The sequence below is a fragment of the Pyrgilauda ruficollis genome, unplaced genomic scaffold (assembly GCF_017590135.1).
Source record: "Pyrgilauda ruficollis isolate IOZ18807 unplaced genomic scaffold, ASM1759013v1 scaffold3, whole genome shotgun sequence".
Lineage (NCBI taxonomy): Eukaryota > Metazoa > Chordata > Aves > Passeriformes > Passeridae > Pyrgilauda > Pyrgilauda ruficollis.
In genome coordinates this window covers 22,702,451-22,718,922 of record NW_024524377.1, presented here as the reverse complement: position 1 = coordinate 22,718,922, position 16,472 = coordinate 22,702,451, and the positions used below count along the sequence as shown (strand labels likewise).

At 40.0% G+C, this 16,472-nt stretch overlaps 1 protein-coding gene across 2 annotated transcripts; it reads right to left on the bottom strand.

Annotated features, from left to right (window-relative positions):
* Positions 1–12,676: 12,676 nt before the first annotated feature.
* CTLA4 (cytotoxic T-lymphocyte associated protein 4) lies at positions 12,677–16,157 on the bottom strand. 2 transcript variants are annotated; one of them, XM_041473281.1, is made up of 4 exons: positions 15,983–16,157; positions 14,435–14,785; positions 13,859–13,968; positions 12,677–12,939 (listed from the first exon to the last, which is right to left on the bottom strand). In XM_041473281.1, the coding sequence occupies exons 1-4, from the start codon at positions 16,038–16,040 to the stop codon at positions 12,769–12,771; spliced, it is 690 nt and encodes a 229-aa protein (XP_041329215.1). In that variant the 5' UTR covers positions 16,041–16,157; the 3' UTR covers positions 12,677–12,768. The 2 variants fall into 2 exon arrangements, with proteins under 2 accessions (XP_041329215.1, XP_041329216.1); XM_041473282.1 differs by lacking the exon at positions 13,859–13,968 and having other exon boundaries at positions 15,983–16,081.
* Positions 16,158–16,472: the final 315 nt, after the last annotated feature.

The window sequence follows — 16,472 nt, the reverse complement described above, 5'->3', positions numbered from 1 at the left end:
GACATTAAAATCGCCGTGCAGCGGAGCCGCCGGATCGCGGCGAGCCGCGTGTCCCGGGCCGCGGGCGGCTCTGCGGCTCTGCGGCCGCGCGGGGGCGCTGCGGGCCGGCCGGCTGAGGCAGCGAGCGGAGCTCGGCCCGGCACCGCCCGGCACCGCCGTGCGCATGGGGCCGGGCCCTGGGGATGGGGCCGGGCCCTGGGGATGGGGCTGTCCCGTGCAGGCAGTGCCCCACAGGGACTCGCCCTCAGCCCGGTCTCGGCACAGCCGAACTCCTGGCTTTCAGTGCAGCCCTTTAGGGTCGTCCTGCATGGCCCCGCGCCGGCCCTCACGAAGGTACGACTGGTCTCTGTGGTTTCCTAGAATCCCACACCAGCCTCTGCACGTGCAGGTGGCTTTATGTCTAAAGGGGCTTAGGGTTTTTTTAAATCAGAAAGAAATTCTGAAACCGTACAGCAGAGAGCAGTGTAATGTCAAGGTCGCCAGTGCCTGTGCTTGGAGGGACAGAACAGGTCTCTGAGGGCTCAGGAGGTTCTGAAAGCATCATAGCCAAGAAGAGGGTTTGGTCTTTTTCGTAGGTATTTGAACATAGTTCATTTGTTCTTTCTAATTTGATGAGAAGGAGCAAGCTGTAAAAACAATCCTTCCATCAGGCCAGGAAAGATGAAGATGTAATGGAGTTTGAATAGAAGTCACTTCTCAAGGCATCACTACAAGTGTGTGGCAGATGCAGTCTCAGAGGTGCTATAGTGAAGAGTGAAGGAGCAACTCCCCAAAGACCCTACAGAGTTTGCTGCTGCTCAGTAACTGAGATAACCAACTTTAAACCTAGGAGTAAATTCTCTCTTACAAGAGAGAGGATGGGAGTTGACTATAAACCTTTCTGACATGTTTTCTATTTGTCCCAGAGTACTTTTAACCCAGTGAAGCAGAGTGTTAAATAAAGCCTTTGGTCTGCTTCAGGATCTCACTGTAAGGGAGGGGTCTAGGCACACTTCTTTCAGCTAGCTTGGATGGTGTCACCACACGAAAAGGAATTTGCAGTAATAACTAGAGTGACAACGAGCAAAAAATAGAAATCAGATATATATATATATATATTCTCTAGAAAACATGTGATTGAAATGACTACTCTAAAACATTACTTTAACCACAGTGATCACATTGCAGATCACCATAGGATATTCTGGTGATTTGGCCTTTGTCATTTAAAGACTCCAGATTTCCTCACTGACGGTGCCATGCACCTCTCTGCTCCTGGGAGACAGCACTGGAGCAAAAAGAATGAGCTCTGCTGCTGCTGGGCTCATGTCTTGATTAGGTGCCCTGTGTTTCTAGTGCACTCTCAATAGAGTTTAGGGTGGAATATCCAAACCAGTTTTAACTGGATCACAGTCTCAGCCTGAATGCAGGAAGTATCTAGTTACTTTCAGGCAAGCTCACCAGTAGCTAATACACTTGTGCTCAGAATAAAAGCTCTGCTCAGCCTTAGCTGTTCCCAGCTACTATTGAGTTGGTCTGGGCAGATGTATACACATTGTGTAGGAATGTGCAGTTCCCTGCTTGCCCACGACTGACTGAAAAGGACACGATTTTCACACTAGGTCTCTTTGATCTCCACTCTTTGTTTGCTGGTCATTAAAAGTGAATGTTTGCTTAGGGGGCTTTCGTTGTCATCACCCCAGTAATGTTTCATTTGGGTCTGTAGCCTCATGTGATCCTGAGTGAACCACAGCAAAGCACACCCATGTCCAGAGTAGAAGTCAAGCAGCCTGATGGAGCCTGCTGCAGCATAGTGAAACTGGGGCAATAGAGATGTCCATACTGTTTCTATAGATATTACAGAATCTTGGATTTTCTGTTTCCTCATCAGAATCAGACCTGAAAATGTTTGTAAGTTATGAGTCTTTCAGGATAGCATTACCATATGTGTTTCCTCATGTTACATTCCTCACTAGGCACCCACCAATGGATACTTATCTGAGGTAAGATACTTGACCTTTGATTTTGTATTTTTTATTCTCACCTGCGACAGTCTTTACATTTATACTCACATGAATTTAGATGACTGTCAGAAAAGATGGAATTGGTGATTCTCTGTCCTCACTGTGTTGATACTGCTGCTAAATATTATTCTTACATTAGCATCTGGGGCTAATGGTAGTACTGTTCACAAACCTAACTTCAGAATTCCTTAGGAATCACCTTCTGGCTGGAAGCTGCCTTGCTCTGCTGCCAGGCCAGGAATGGAGCTTGTTGTGACCCAGAAATTTGTTAGCACTGTTTTGTTGGTGATCATAATGTGATGGTGAAGGAACAAATGTATTACTTTTTATGCTGGGTGTCTTGCTGCACATGCAATCAACAAATAGAGGATTCTGTTGTTACAAGACCATGGATTCATGTTATATTGATTTAGGTATGTACTTCCACAAGCAGTTCGTGCTTCCCTTCCCTGCTAGGTACCACTCTACTTCTCCTTGGGTTGCTGTGGTTCTGTGGTTACACTGTGTTTTCTAGTGACATCAGTGAAGGCTCTGTAGTTCTTGAACAACTGACTGTTTTGGTGCTTCTTTTGCTTGAAGACAAAAAATAGTTGAAGGGGAAAAAATGTATTTGGCCATTTGCATCTTTCCTTCTAGTTACGTTTTCATAAGTAGGTGATTAGTGCTAGTGGTTACAGAGAAGAAAGTGGTGATTTTTATTTTTAGTTTTATATCAGACAGGTACAAATTGTTCTAGTTGATACGGAAACATAACTGGCTTTCCACTATGAAAAGAAACATTTCATTGTTTCCAGACTTTGAAAACTACCCTAGAGATCCCCTTTGGTCTATCTAGGTTTTCCCACTGTTTTTCAGGGCTGTTTGTTTTGCTTTGAGTTCTATTTCTTCTGTAATACAGAACAGCTGATCATCCTTGTTAATGTGAACTCAAAATCCATAGGGCTTCAAAAAATGACAGAGCAAATTCATGGAAGAGAAATCCCCTGAGGATGTTGAGGACAAATTCATCATTCTTTGAAGTTCCTGAGCTGCTGGTGGAGGAGGACTGGAACAGTATTTTAGGAAGGTTTCATAGCATGCTATCATTGGTTGTATACTCTTCCCTGCCATCTGCTCGTGGGCACTGCTGGGCAGTGGACAGCTGCTACTGTGTCTTTTAGCATCATTCCCACCTTTTTTTTCCTGCCTGCTTTGTCTGGACTTGAATGATGCTTACAGACACTGTAGAACAGTATTCATTTATATTGTACTCTTCCTCATTACTGCAAATAATAATCTTACCACATATGAAATAAAGAGTTACTGCTGCTGTGCTCTTCTGTTAGGCATCAGTAGAACAGAGAGTCTTTTGGTATTCCCAGTGAGTTAACAGTGATTGCAGCAGGGTTGGGTGACAAGGGCACAGGCTGCTGCGTAGTTTGCCAGTTTCAAAAAGATGAGCTACGATGCTTCATTATTAACTACTTACAAACAGTACAAATAAGATGCATGGCTGCAGTATGTGTGTGGCTTGGAAAGGGGAAAGAAGAGCTAAACACAGTATTACCAGCACAGATAAAACTCCAGCCAGAAACACATTCAAAATACCAATCCTTGGTAGGTGGCAGCACCTAAATCATTGATAAGGTTTTCAGATCAGACATCTTTCTTGCATACAAAAGCATGGTGCTTGTTGGTTTTGATCCTTAAACAACCTGTTCCTTCTGTCTTAAAAATGTGCTGGGTATAAGATGTTTAATTGTCTGAAAATTGTTGAAAGTGGTGATTCCTAGTTCTGTTGCAAGATAGATTGACAGTACTCATTACTAAGTCTGCTGCTGATCCATGTTGTAACAGGACAGTGTTGGTAATGGCATATCCTCCTTAGAAATTTCAAAGGACTTTAATGCAACAAACAAAAATATTAGTACATTTGCTATTAAACTTGCAAACTTGCAAGATAAGAATTCCCCAATCTGTATCAGTACAAAACTGCCATCTTTCACAAATTATAAGTGACATCAAGAAGGTCTGCCAGCCTTCAAAATTTTCCACTGAAAGGGCAGAGAGTGAGGGTAGTCAGTGCTCCAGGTATGCTCCTGCCTTTGGTGTCAGATCAGACACCAAAGTGTGTGTCTGACTTCCCAGCAGTACCACAGCCTTTGGGCAAGTGGCTCTTCTCCCTCCTGTCTCTCTCATGCTGAACACAAAGTGTTACTTTGACCCAAGGAAGGTTTTGGCATGCATGGTTTAATTGCTGCATTCATGCATGTGTACACATGCACAGAGGTTTTTTCAATAGGTGAGCATTCTCTGTATGAGCTTTCTGGACAATTCTAGTTAAGTGAAGGTGACTAATTGCATCAACTCACCCCTCACTGGAAAGTGTCAGCCTTGTATTCATACATACCTAAGAAGAAATCAGGACAGGAATTAAAAAGGACTCTGCAGAGCTTGTAAAATCTCTCGACTTGAAATTTTGCTGAGGTATTCTTTTTAAACATTTTATTACAAAAGGCCCAAGGGATCTCTAGCTATCACATATCATCAATGCATCAGTTTCATGCTGAAAAAGCTGAAAGTAGCACTTTAGCAAAACATGGAAATATTTTCTAGATAGAAACTGGCAACACTGATTTTCTGATAATTTTTAGGTTTTACTTCAGAATAGTGTCAAGACATTGTATTGCTGAATAAGTGACAGGCTTTGTCAAGAGGTTTTTTTGTAATAAAGTGTGGGCAAAGGAAGCCTCCTGGCATACTCAATATAAAGTTATGCATATTTCATAAGCATATTTTTAGATTACAATATTTTATTGTATATGTTTAATAGATTTTAATCCTAAATCTGCTTTCCCACACTACCTGGTTTGCATGCAACAGGCTACATCCAGCTTTTGTTCTTCCAGTTCTGGTGCAGGAACAGCTTTCTGCTGCACCTAAATATTTCACTAAACTTTATCATATTGTCACTATTACATGACAAGTAAGATTTTGTGACTTATTCATGAACTTAAAGCCACATGAACAAGCTGTCAATGTGAATCTGATAGTTGTCTGCACTTGCCAATGCTTGTAGCCCGTATACTGGACTCCATGGCAATTAAATTAAGTAAAGAAAGGATTAAGTTAAAAGGAAGTTAGAAAGACCCAGATAGGTCTAACTGGCAGCATCTAAAGTTCTATTTTTCATGACAATGACTTGAACTTGGAATCATACAATGGTAATTGCCCATAGCATGATGAGACAAAAAAAGGCTGACTACTTATTGAAAAGTAACTGGACCTTCATTAGGCACTCAGATGTCACAAATAACACAGAACACTTCTGGTTTAATTGTAAGGTGGAAAGAGCAACACAAGAGTTTTTGCTACATTTGGACTAATCTGGATTTTTTGATATTAAAGCTTCATTATAATTTTTCTTTACAGGTTTAACATTCACATCCTTAATTTCTGTTCTTCTGCAAAGACTAGACTTAAATTTAGTTTTAAATTCACTACCTAAACTGAAAATCTGAATTTTTTACAAACAAGGAAGTGAGAAAAAATAATTTTATATTTGGCAAAAAGAGCACTTTTGTTATAAGTTTAATATAGTTAAATATAAAGTTAAATGCTATTTAAAAGAAGTCCAAGTATTTGATACAAAAATACCAACAAATTTCCTTTTTTTTCACAATTCTATACACAAAAAAAAAAATTCTATACAAAAAAAAAAAATTGCCAAAATAAATATTGACATATTTACTGTGAGTTGAAGGGTTATTAAATTCAAGTACTTCATGTCTCTAGAGCAGATTAGGTGCTAAGTGTTTTATGTTCTGCATGTTGAAAAGTAAACTAAGAGCATCATTGTTGCTGAATCTCAATCAACTTTTTGAGGGAGAGCCATTTCAAAAGGTGCCACGTTTGGAGGTGCCATTCCTGCTGTGTGCAGACAGGCTGACTCTTCTCTCAGCCTGCAGCCTCTTCTTTTTGCCACCTGACTTCCATGGGTGCTGTGCAGGTTGTTCCCTCTCCTGCAAGTCATCCACCCCCTGGGTAAGACACAGCCTGCATCCCCTTCTAGTTCAGGGATTTGTTGGATGAGACACGAGTCTCATGAGATCAGGTCCTCTGGAGCATCCAGCACTGGAAAATGAACCTAGAAAACGGATGCACACACTTAGCATAGGGAATGCCCTCCTTCCAGGAAACATAAAGCAACTGCTTAAGGGGTATTTGTGACTGAGGCGTCTGAAGCACCAGTGAAGCTTCTCTGTCAACTCCCATGAAAGAACCACATCTTCCTTGTGACCAGTGGCAGTAAAGCAATTGCTGTATTTAATGAAAGTGTGTGGAAGCCTGGTCTTTTTTTTTGTCATAAAATATGAAGTAAAAACATGATAAAAATAACACGTTCTTCTGAAAATTGCAATATAAATTATGACATTAATGTGAGGAATTTTTTGCACCAGGTTGTGCATGTCCCTGTGGTTTGCATAAGAGAGAAGGAATAGAACGAGTTTGTAACCTATTGGTAAAATTGTAATAATGATTCTATGTTATTGCAGAGAGATGAAGAGGGAAAAGAGCTTAAGAGATGTTTCATCTTAGAGTGAGAGTGCTATAAAAAGAAGACCAGACAAATAGTCATATAATATAATATGATATAATGAATTAGTTTGGCATTATGAGAGAAAGGAAAATATTATTAATTTGTGAAGCAGACAGTCATCTTTGCTACAGAATTAAAAGTGAGAAAGCTTTTATAAATGCTACCCACACAATCTAACACCTCACCAAAGCTCAACTGTGAAACCAGCTTATTCTGCTGATTAGTGCTGTTCTAGCCATCTTTCCTGCATGTAAAACATTAAGTCAGCCAGTTATGAAGCTGTCAGATGTTTCTGAAGTGTCACTTACCAGAAAGATTTGATAACTTACAAAGAAATGAACTGTTTTGCTTCCTCATCTTGATTAAGTACTGCTAACATACCACGTTTTGTGACAGTTTCAAATGTGGATTATTTTTAGTACTTGTTTCCCCACCACCAAGTATTTTCACAATTTTTATCCAGCTCATTGCATTTTTTATCAGTATGATGCAAATAAATTGGACCATAGTACCACCTAAGACCCATTGTAGCACAGGAGAAGAGAAGGTCTGTTTTTAATCACCTGTTTGTTTGGCTTCAAACAAAGAAGAAAGATGACAATAGCAAGAACTAGCAGTTCTGTCTAGCACGTACAAAGGCCAGCTCTGAAAGCATGCAAGATGAGAAGTCTTATCAAAGCTTCTACAGAACTTCAAACACCTCACACAACAGCACATGGAAAGGTATCTGGAGTTCAGCTGAAGGCCAACAGAGACCCAACTTTTACTGTGAATTTTCACAGGGAGAAAAGATATTGAAATATTTCTTACAGCTGATGATGTTGAAGTGCCCAGCACGAAGTACTGTGGAAGTTAGTACATATCAGTCCTCTCACGCTTTCCAGTTTGCAGAGGGAAGACTTTCTAGTTTGCACAAAAGTAAGCAGTACTTCTGCTTGCCCCTTTCATCACTAGTTCAAGGAAGTTACAAATTCCCAAGGAGAAACTCTACAAACAAGACTAAGTCGTATTAAGTTAACAATAACCCATTTAATATAGAACAGGATTCATTTATTGCCTGTGTAAACTGAACTATGAGAGTCTTTGGGGTCTGGCTACTGAGTTTCTAGTCTGAAAAAAACATGGAGTATTTGCTCAGTGTATATATTTTTATTTATATAAAAGCAGCAATCTTGTATTTTTCATGTCAATGGCAATCTTGGCCCAAACTTTAATATTCATTTCCTATAGAAAGCCTACATCCCAGACACTGATTTGTCTGGGAAGAATAAAGCACACTGCTGCTTGTTCCAGCTTTCCACACAAGCTGCTGCATTGCAGGCTAGAGAATGAATGTCAGTAAATCCCACCCACAACACAGAATAGTCCAACCAGATGTTACCCAGTGTTTCAAGTTTTCCCAGTTTTATCAACTGTGCTGTTACAGGATGTAGTCATCTAACAGTACCACCTGTTGGAATAATGAAATTATGTGAGAAATTCCATTTTATCTGAAAGCAAGGCCTTGCTTTTTGCTGAATGAAGCAGACCAAACTGAACATTTTCATATACTACTCTTTAAAAACAGCAATCAAAAAAGAATGAAGAGGAAAACCCATCAGTGAAGAAACTGAGAACTTTTCGTTCAACTGAAACTTCATAATCACTAAAAAATGTTCAGTAAAATATAAAAATGTGACTGTGATTAAGGCAGCTTGCTATAAAAATAGAAATAGAAATAGAATTATGTTTGAAAAGTCGAAAAAGGAAAGAATAGTGAAATTTTGAGTAGGTAACAATCTTTTAGTTCATGGAAACATCTGCCATGTTACCTCGGCTGCAATTACTAATGATTCTCAGTGACGTTTTGTCCCTTACTTAAACTCTTCCTTGCTTCATCCCTCTAGTAAACAACAAAAAATTTTAAACTGCCTTCAGCCACAATTTTTAAACCTCCCTCTTCCCACAGTTTCTAAGATCTTTTATCAATAACTGTTAACTGCAGGGGCCCCACTGCTTAGCTGTGAAAGAAGCTACCTCAAAATAACTTTTACATGTTCAAGCAAAAATGCAGATTGCAAATGTCAACAATAAATTTGTTTTAGTAATGCATAAATCCATCTGCTATGCACCAGCCTTCTTTGGTTTGGATTTCATGTTACAGCTCTTGGATCCATCATCTGATTCCTGTTTATGCCTCTCCTAGAGGTAGAGCTCCTTAGTCATGGTTCAGACTGTGCCTGTCACAGGCAAAATCATGCATTTTCTGGTTGGTTTTTCAGAACTCACTCCCCAGCAGTAGCTTTTATCTAGTGAAAGGAAGAAGCCTTGTATCTTACCTTCCAAGGTACTTTACCTCCAAACCTCATCTCAGCTCCTCACACACATACTCACACTTTGGACCTGCAAAGCTCAAAGTCAGTACTGAAGCCAAGAATTTTGTCAGATCTGTTAGGAGTTACCTGGCCAATGCCAGCACTGGTTATTGGAAAACAAGAAATTAGACCCAAGGAAGTCTTGAGCAAAAGTCAGGACGTTACGAAGGATGTCTGCTCTTGCATAGCCTAGGAGTCCTTGATGATTTTTTAAAAATTTATTATCTGCGGAAAATGGCATTAATGAACTTTCCCTACAGACATCAAGGCCTGACAGAGTAGTGAGTTCAGATTCATATATTCCTTCAAAGAGTGGGGAATCTCTAAACCTCAAATGATATACTCATTTCCTACTCACAGAGTAGCTGCGTGGGAAACCTTTGTCATATGTTTTTCTCTATCAGATAGAACTCTGATAATTGAAAATTACAAGGAAAGAAATAGTTCAGATAAAGAAGTGGATGAAAATGAAAGTAGAATATTGAGGGCTGGGAGTGGTGTATGCATATGCCATTGTCTTTGATGCAGACCTGTTTACCTGTGAATTCCGACCATCCAGCCAGAAACTCACACTCTCTCTTTCACAAACAGGCTGACAGATCTTCTAAAGAGGTGAAGAGCATATCAAAAGAAGTTCTTCCTGAACCTCACCAAGCAGTATGGTCTCATAATTTGGCTGTCCAGGTAAGATACTCAGTTGTGTTTTAAAACTCCCCATTCTAATGAGCAGAGTTCTGAGACCAAATCCTTTTCATCTTTGCTTTGCACATTCTTCCCAGAAAGAGGCATCGTTTCCTCTTTATTGCATTTTCTGGGATACACACTGATCTAGCATTTTCACCTTTCATTTTGGTACTGCTGTGATCTCACAGAACACTGTATTTGACTCATAAATATAAAATTTTTTGGAGTGCTGATAGTGAAAAATCTCCCTGCTATCAGGGAAAAGCACCGACCTCGAGGTTCTGGAGGGCATCACAGGACAATGGAAATTTCCTGAGGTTTGGGCTCTGCCCTCATCAGAGCTAGCTGCTGCATGAACCATAGGGAGGTAGGTATAAATATCATCTCTGCAGGTACTTGGGCTCCACTCATCTCTGTAGTGCCAGATATGAATGATGAGAATATCATTGTCAATAAAATCTGAACTGAAATCTCACTTTGGTCTTCACTGCCCATCTGCTGATTTGAGTGCACCTACTATTCTGCCAGAAAATTCAAAAGGGGAACCTGGCTTAGAACAAAAAGTGATAAAGCATTATATAACATTCAGCTCAGCAAAGGCTGTCACAGTGGTAAGGAAAGCCAAAGAAAATAAAGCACTGCATAAATGAGAGAAGGTTGGAAAAAGTAACCACTAAGGATGAAGAGAAGATCAGAACAGACAGAGAATTTGGGCAAAGTAATTTCTTGTAGGATAATTAATAAACATCATCATTTTAGAGATTAATAAGAAAATTAATAATCATCAATAATTATTTAAGTGCAGGAGGCAAACACAAAATATTGCTACTACCATATGTGAGATTATTGTTTTTGTTCTGCTCTCCCATAACCTTCACTATTCAGCTATTTTAGTAACCTGCTCGTAATTTATGGCAGAATTCTTTCCTGATTGTTACAGACTGAGTGTCTCAAGAAAACACAGGTGTGCCAAAAGGAAATTGTCCAGTTGGATGCAGAAGGCCTAGTTATGGTCCACTTAGTGGTCAGAAATGGAGGTGAATTGGAATATGCACAGGTTCTGTGGTGACACAGATTCACAGCCAGCTGTGGCCAGATGTTATGAGGTTATGGATACAGATCCAAAGCATCTTTTCACCCAGGAGGGATAAGCTTGGAATATAATGTACTTGAACTGCTTTTAAATTGCTTAAAAAAAGTATGTATAGAGGAATTGCCAAAGAGAGGAAAATAAAGAAATAGTTGATTCCTGATTAGAGGTCAGACACATGATTCACTACTTGCTATGGTGGAAAAAATTGCCCTGGATAGTTATTCACGCTTTCTACAGCTTCTACAAGTGGATGTGTGGGTCAAACCTATTTTTCGTCATGGAGTCATGGAACACACTTGCCTGATCAGGCTGCACCTGAAAGGGCAGAAGTTTAGTCATTTTGCAGTGACAATAGATATGTCATCCTTTACCATTTTTTATCCCCAAAACACTGGGTAGTGAAAAATTAGGGGAAAATACCAGACTAATGTCAGAATACTAAAATACCTCCAAAAAAAAGATAAGTCATCAGATGCTACTTTTACTTAATGCAGCACTTGTATATCAACACTGAGAGAGCAGTTAGCACCTGCAAACACTGGCAAATTGAGAATGTGAATGTGTCTTTGCACAGTTGGAGGTGGTGTCAGATGAATGGGAAAGAGAGGGAAAGCAGACTAGAAGAGCTATGAGATTTGGTGTACTGGGAACTGCTGCCACTGCAAGAACATAGAATAAAGGGCTCTGGGGTTTGGCTGCACAGCTGTGCAGCCAAGAAGATGGATTCACAGCAGTGAAACAGAAGCACATGCTGCCAGTGTTCTGGGTTGCAAGGTGAAATTTTGATCTCAAAGAATCAAATTAATAGATAGTAGCTGAGGATTCTGAAATTAGGCCTTTTAAGCTCCAGCAGCTTTGCGTGTTGACTGGCATTTAGTGAGTGAGAGTGTCAGAGTGGTGCAAAGAAAACAGGATTTGAAACTAGGACAAGTTTTTTTGTTTAAACATGTATGGGAGGTGCTGTCAAAGGCATTACAGCTACCTTCTGCAAGTGAGTAACTCTGATGGAAGTGAAAACTTGATTGGTAGAGTGTCTGAAGCACATCACAGCAGCTGTAACTAGACAAATGGAAGAACTGACAGATTGTAATGGTAGCTGGCTGAGAAGGAGAGCTGAGAACAGAATTGTTGGCATTAGCACACAGGCTGTCTCTGAAGGGCAAAACACAGGGTCAGAGAGGAAAGGTTCATGTTGTCTTCACTGCTTTCTAACATGTAGCCACTTCCTGTTTCTCACTATTCTGAGAATGGTGAACACGAAATGAACTTGAATTTGGGCAAAGCTTCAAGGTTTTTATTGAATGATACATTACTAATAAACAAGATTATACACTGTCTGTATTTTCATGGAAAATAGACTTCGTTAAACACAGCAACATACTTCTGCCTTTTGGATAGATGCTAATTTAGCATTTGTAAAACACAAGGCCCCAGCAGAGCTGGAGCATTCTTCCAACACAGACTAAGAGGGCTCCTGCTGGTGCCTTTTCACTAACCACTGTCAGCACTGGCTGAGACCATCAGTCAGCTCCATCACAGCACTTCTGGGACACAATGCCACTCAAGAGAGCTAAGATCAGGCTTCAAGAGCAGCAGTGTCATCAGTGCCAGCCTATGGGGAGGCCTCTGTGGAAGTGCAGAGCACTAATGCCAGAAATGGAACTAATAAATATCAATGCAGGGGAAAAAGTCAACATTCCTTTGTACATTAGTGTGCTCTCCTACCTCTCCTCCCAGACTTGTGGATCAGCCTTGCAGTGGCACACAAGTCTCTGTCATAATAGTGTTTGGATTTCAGTTGATCAGTAGGCATGATGAAATTTGACAGTAAGATGCTCAACTGTAACAGCAATAGCTCTTAATGCTACACACATATATATTACATATTGGTACAATAAATCTCAAAAAAGTCAATGGCCTAATGTAGCCATTTTTATGTGATAGGGTTAATCTTCAAACGTGAATACATATACTATTTATTCTCCTCCAAACCACAGAAGTTACAAGGAATATTCTCTCACCTTCCTGTATGCCTTTTGTAAAAAGACAGTTAATTTATTTCTTTAACTGAAATGAACTAGCAGACACTCCATCCCAGCTAGGAAATGGTTTCTCTCCTTCCTTGTTACAGTTAACAGTGATATGGAATGGAATCACTTTTTTCTCTAGCTTTTCAGAAGGCATTTTCACATAGACGCCAGTAGTGAGACATCGTCTTCTCTTTATCTGTAACATATGGGAAGAAAGTAAAATAAACTAGCAATCACAGCATAATCATTGACCAGCACATTTTAAAGAAACCAATGGATGTTCTTCCTTTACTGAGTAGAATGTATTCTAGACACCTTTCTCTGCCTCTTTATAGAAGATCTGTTAAGAGCATTTGATGGAGGATCAGGATATACAGGGGCTATTTATACAAAGGAAAAAAAAAAAAAAAGAGTCCTGCCATTCATTTAGCTCTTTGAAGGTGCTCCTGCTTCAGAGTTCAGTGTTGGTTGAAAGCTAGGAGTGTTCACACCTGACAGCTTCATTTACCTTCTAGGAACAAGGACTGATTGAAAAATCATTGTTTGGTTTCAAGCTCAGGTTAATTTCTAATAGACTATGAGTGCTGCAGACCCCTGTGGAAAAAGGCAACCCAGGCTGACATTTTGCATATTTTTGTGCAGACATTTGTAGCTGTGAAATTCAAAATGCTTAAAGTTACCCCTCCCCCATCCAAGGAGAAGGTTGTTTAAATTTTCTTTGCAGAGGTGAATGATGAGAAAAGGAACAAATTAGATTCTGGGATTTTGTGTGAATCATTTGTGAAATGAGAGTACACATGAAGACTGTTTCCTTCAATCCCAGAAGCATCCAAGACTTTGCCTGGTTTTAAGCATCCAGCCCTAAGCCAAGGCTCAGTCCAGCTGATGGAAGCTGACTGCTTTCTAGTATGCTGGCAAAAAAATGAGCCATAAATAAATATAAGTGGCAGGTCCAGCAAGTTATTTTATATTGTTGTAATAATATTGCACTTGCAAAGTGGAGCATCTCACTGGATTTGTTCACAGTGTTCTTCCCTGTTCTCATTTATTTCTCCTTGTCCTCATCATACAAAGGGATATTATTAGCAGAAGGGAGCTGAGTTGATGGGACTTACCGCTTTGCCCACAAGAATGGCTGAGATGATGATACTGTAAAGAAAAAATCCTGAGGCAGTAGCTCCTAATACCCAGAGATATATGGCAGTGTCTGGACAAGGTTCTGGATCTAAAACATATGATATCACACATGTCATGTCACACTCGAGCCTCATAAGAAAGGCCCTAGAGTCAGTGAGTCAGTCTCTACACTGCTTTCCTCTAGTATGTGCTATCCCAGGATACCACTAGGACTGAGCTCTGAGTTGCTGCCTTCTCAGCCTCCAATGAAAAGAGTCTTTATCTGTAGAGGAGCTCACACCTTACTCTGTTACTTTTTGCACTTCTGTATCTAACTGACTAGATATACTGTACACTGCATGGTGTTGCTTATGCTGTCATTCCATGGCTATGACTATGCTTGCTTTGGGCGTCTGCAGGGAGACCTGAAAGAAATAAGAGCTAGTCAAGATTTTCAATGCTGAAACCAGTATTCACCCTCACTTCTTACAAAAAGATCTCTGAAGACCTTTGAGATGTAATAGCAACTCTCTTAACTTGGAAGTATCACAGTACTGTAAACTTGCTTGCCTTACCAATAACATAGAGATGTGTGCCATTTCCCTTGTTCATAAAATATGGTGGGGGGTACATCCGCTCCATCTTGCAAATGTAAAGCCCAGTGTCATTTGCTTGCAGGCCAGCCAGCGTGAGGGTCACATTGTTTTGGCCGGGGGTAACACGGCACTGAATGACCTCTTTCACAAAGAATGTTTTAAACTCCGTGGTGTATGATGAAGCACAGATTTCCATGCTCTGGTCACCAGTCTGTTTAAGCAAAGTCACTCGAATTTCCTTTGCATTCCCAATGTTCTTGTATTTACACACCAAGCTGGCAACTCCATGCCTGTTGGCCAGCACAATTGCTGGCTGAGTCACTTCCATTACTGTAAGAAAATAAAGAGTGTGATGGTAAGGGAACAGTCAAGAAAGGATCTGGATCTGGAGTCATTTACTTCAAACCTGTACAGTGGAAAGGGAGTTCTGCCACCTCCTATTATCCATGGGTGATTCCTAGAAATGCTGTTTTCAAAGAAGGAACTCCAAGACCACAATTCACATTAGCAGTGCATTAATATTCTTTAAAAAGCTCTATAAATGCTTTGATTACTAAAAATTATATTATTAATCTCTGCAATTACTTGTTGCTTAAATTGTAGGTTATTTGGCCCACTTAGTCAGGCAATGAATGGCCTGCATGCTTCAGTTTTCCTCAACAGAAACTTCTTAGTATACATAAGAAACTAAAAAACAATAGACTATAGATGATAAGGTTGAAATTTTAAATTTAAAATCAGACTTTTAAATCACAATTTCTGCCTAGTAGAAATATATTTACATTTAGGAACAAAAAAGTTGACATCCTGTATGGAATATGGAACAAAATGATTTAGGTAACAGTAAAACGGAATAGAAAATCTGTTTGCATGCTTTTGTTTCTGATATTTTTTCTCCTTATTTTTAACTAGCTACTCCCAAACCACAGTATAGCAACAATATATACCCCAAGCTAATATAACAGCACATAAAAAAGCCTGATTAACAGACTCCAAAAAAAATTGTAAGGGGAAATTACTGTACCATGTACAACCTCACTGACAGCTTTTTGCAACTTCAATATTCTATCATGACACATGATGGGATGGCACTGTCTTTTGCTTTAGTAAGCTGTGAAGACTCATCATTATTTTTTAAATCTCATTTTATATCAGTCCATTTTGGGGCAGGGTTTATCTTGTCCGTTCTGCAATGCAAGAATTCCAGATGAAGAGCAGAATGCCTCCACACATTCAAACCTCTATATCCATGTTATCAGCTGTTACAAGTTCACTTGCAGGGCCTGGTTTTTCAAGATCTTTTCTTCCTTCTTTAGCTATGCTGAATGTTGCCCAGTGTCCCTGCAGATAGTACTGCTATAACGTCTGTGTCTGGTTTTCTAGATACCTTGCAGTTCTCCAAGACATCACTCCCATTAGTCCCATGTCACCTTCCTCTCCCTGTTGTACCAAGTCTATCTCCTGCAAGGACATGAAACTGAAAACAAGTCAACAACCCCAGATACCTTGCCTCTTTCATCTACCCACCTTCAGCAATGGCAGTGGCTGTGCAGAGAAAGCCCACGGTGATCAATATTGAGAGCATTCCTGTGCTGGGACAGAGGCTGAAGGTGCTGATGCCTTCAGACTTTAAGACAAACTGGAACTCTCAGGACTGGAAAAGAGGTGACACCTTTCAGGATACTGAATCTTCGAAATGTTTGAACCCACACAGAGCCAGTGTGTATATATAGCTTTGATCGCAGATGCTGTACCTGAAAGTAGTATGAAGCTTTGTTTTGGTTTTACGAGAAAGGAAGCAGTGGGTTTAATTAGTACGTGCACAGTTAACCTCAAACAGCATGAACAAAAACAACTATTCAGCACATGGAAAATATATATTCAATCTGAAACTGCCATCCATTCTGCTTTAAGAATTGTGGGAGGAAAGGTAATCATCATTAGAGCAGTTCAGGCCCTTTGGGGGTGCCAGCTTGCAGAATCATAGCACTTAATATTTTAGCAATCATCAGGTATT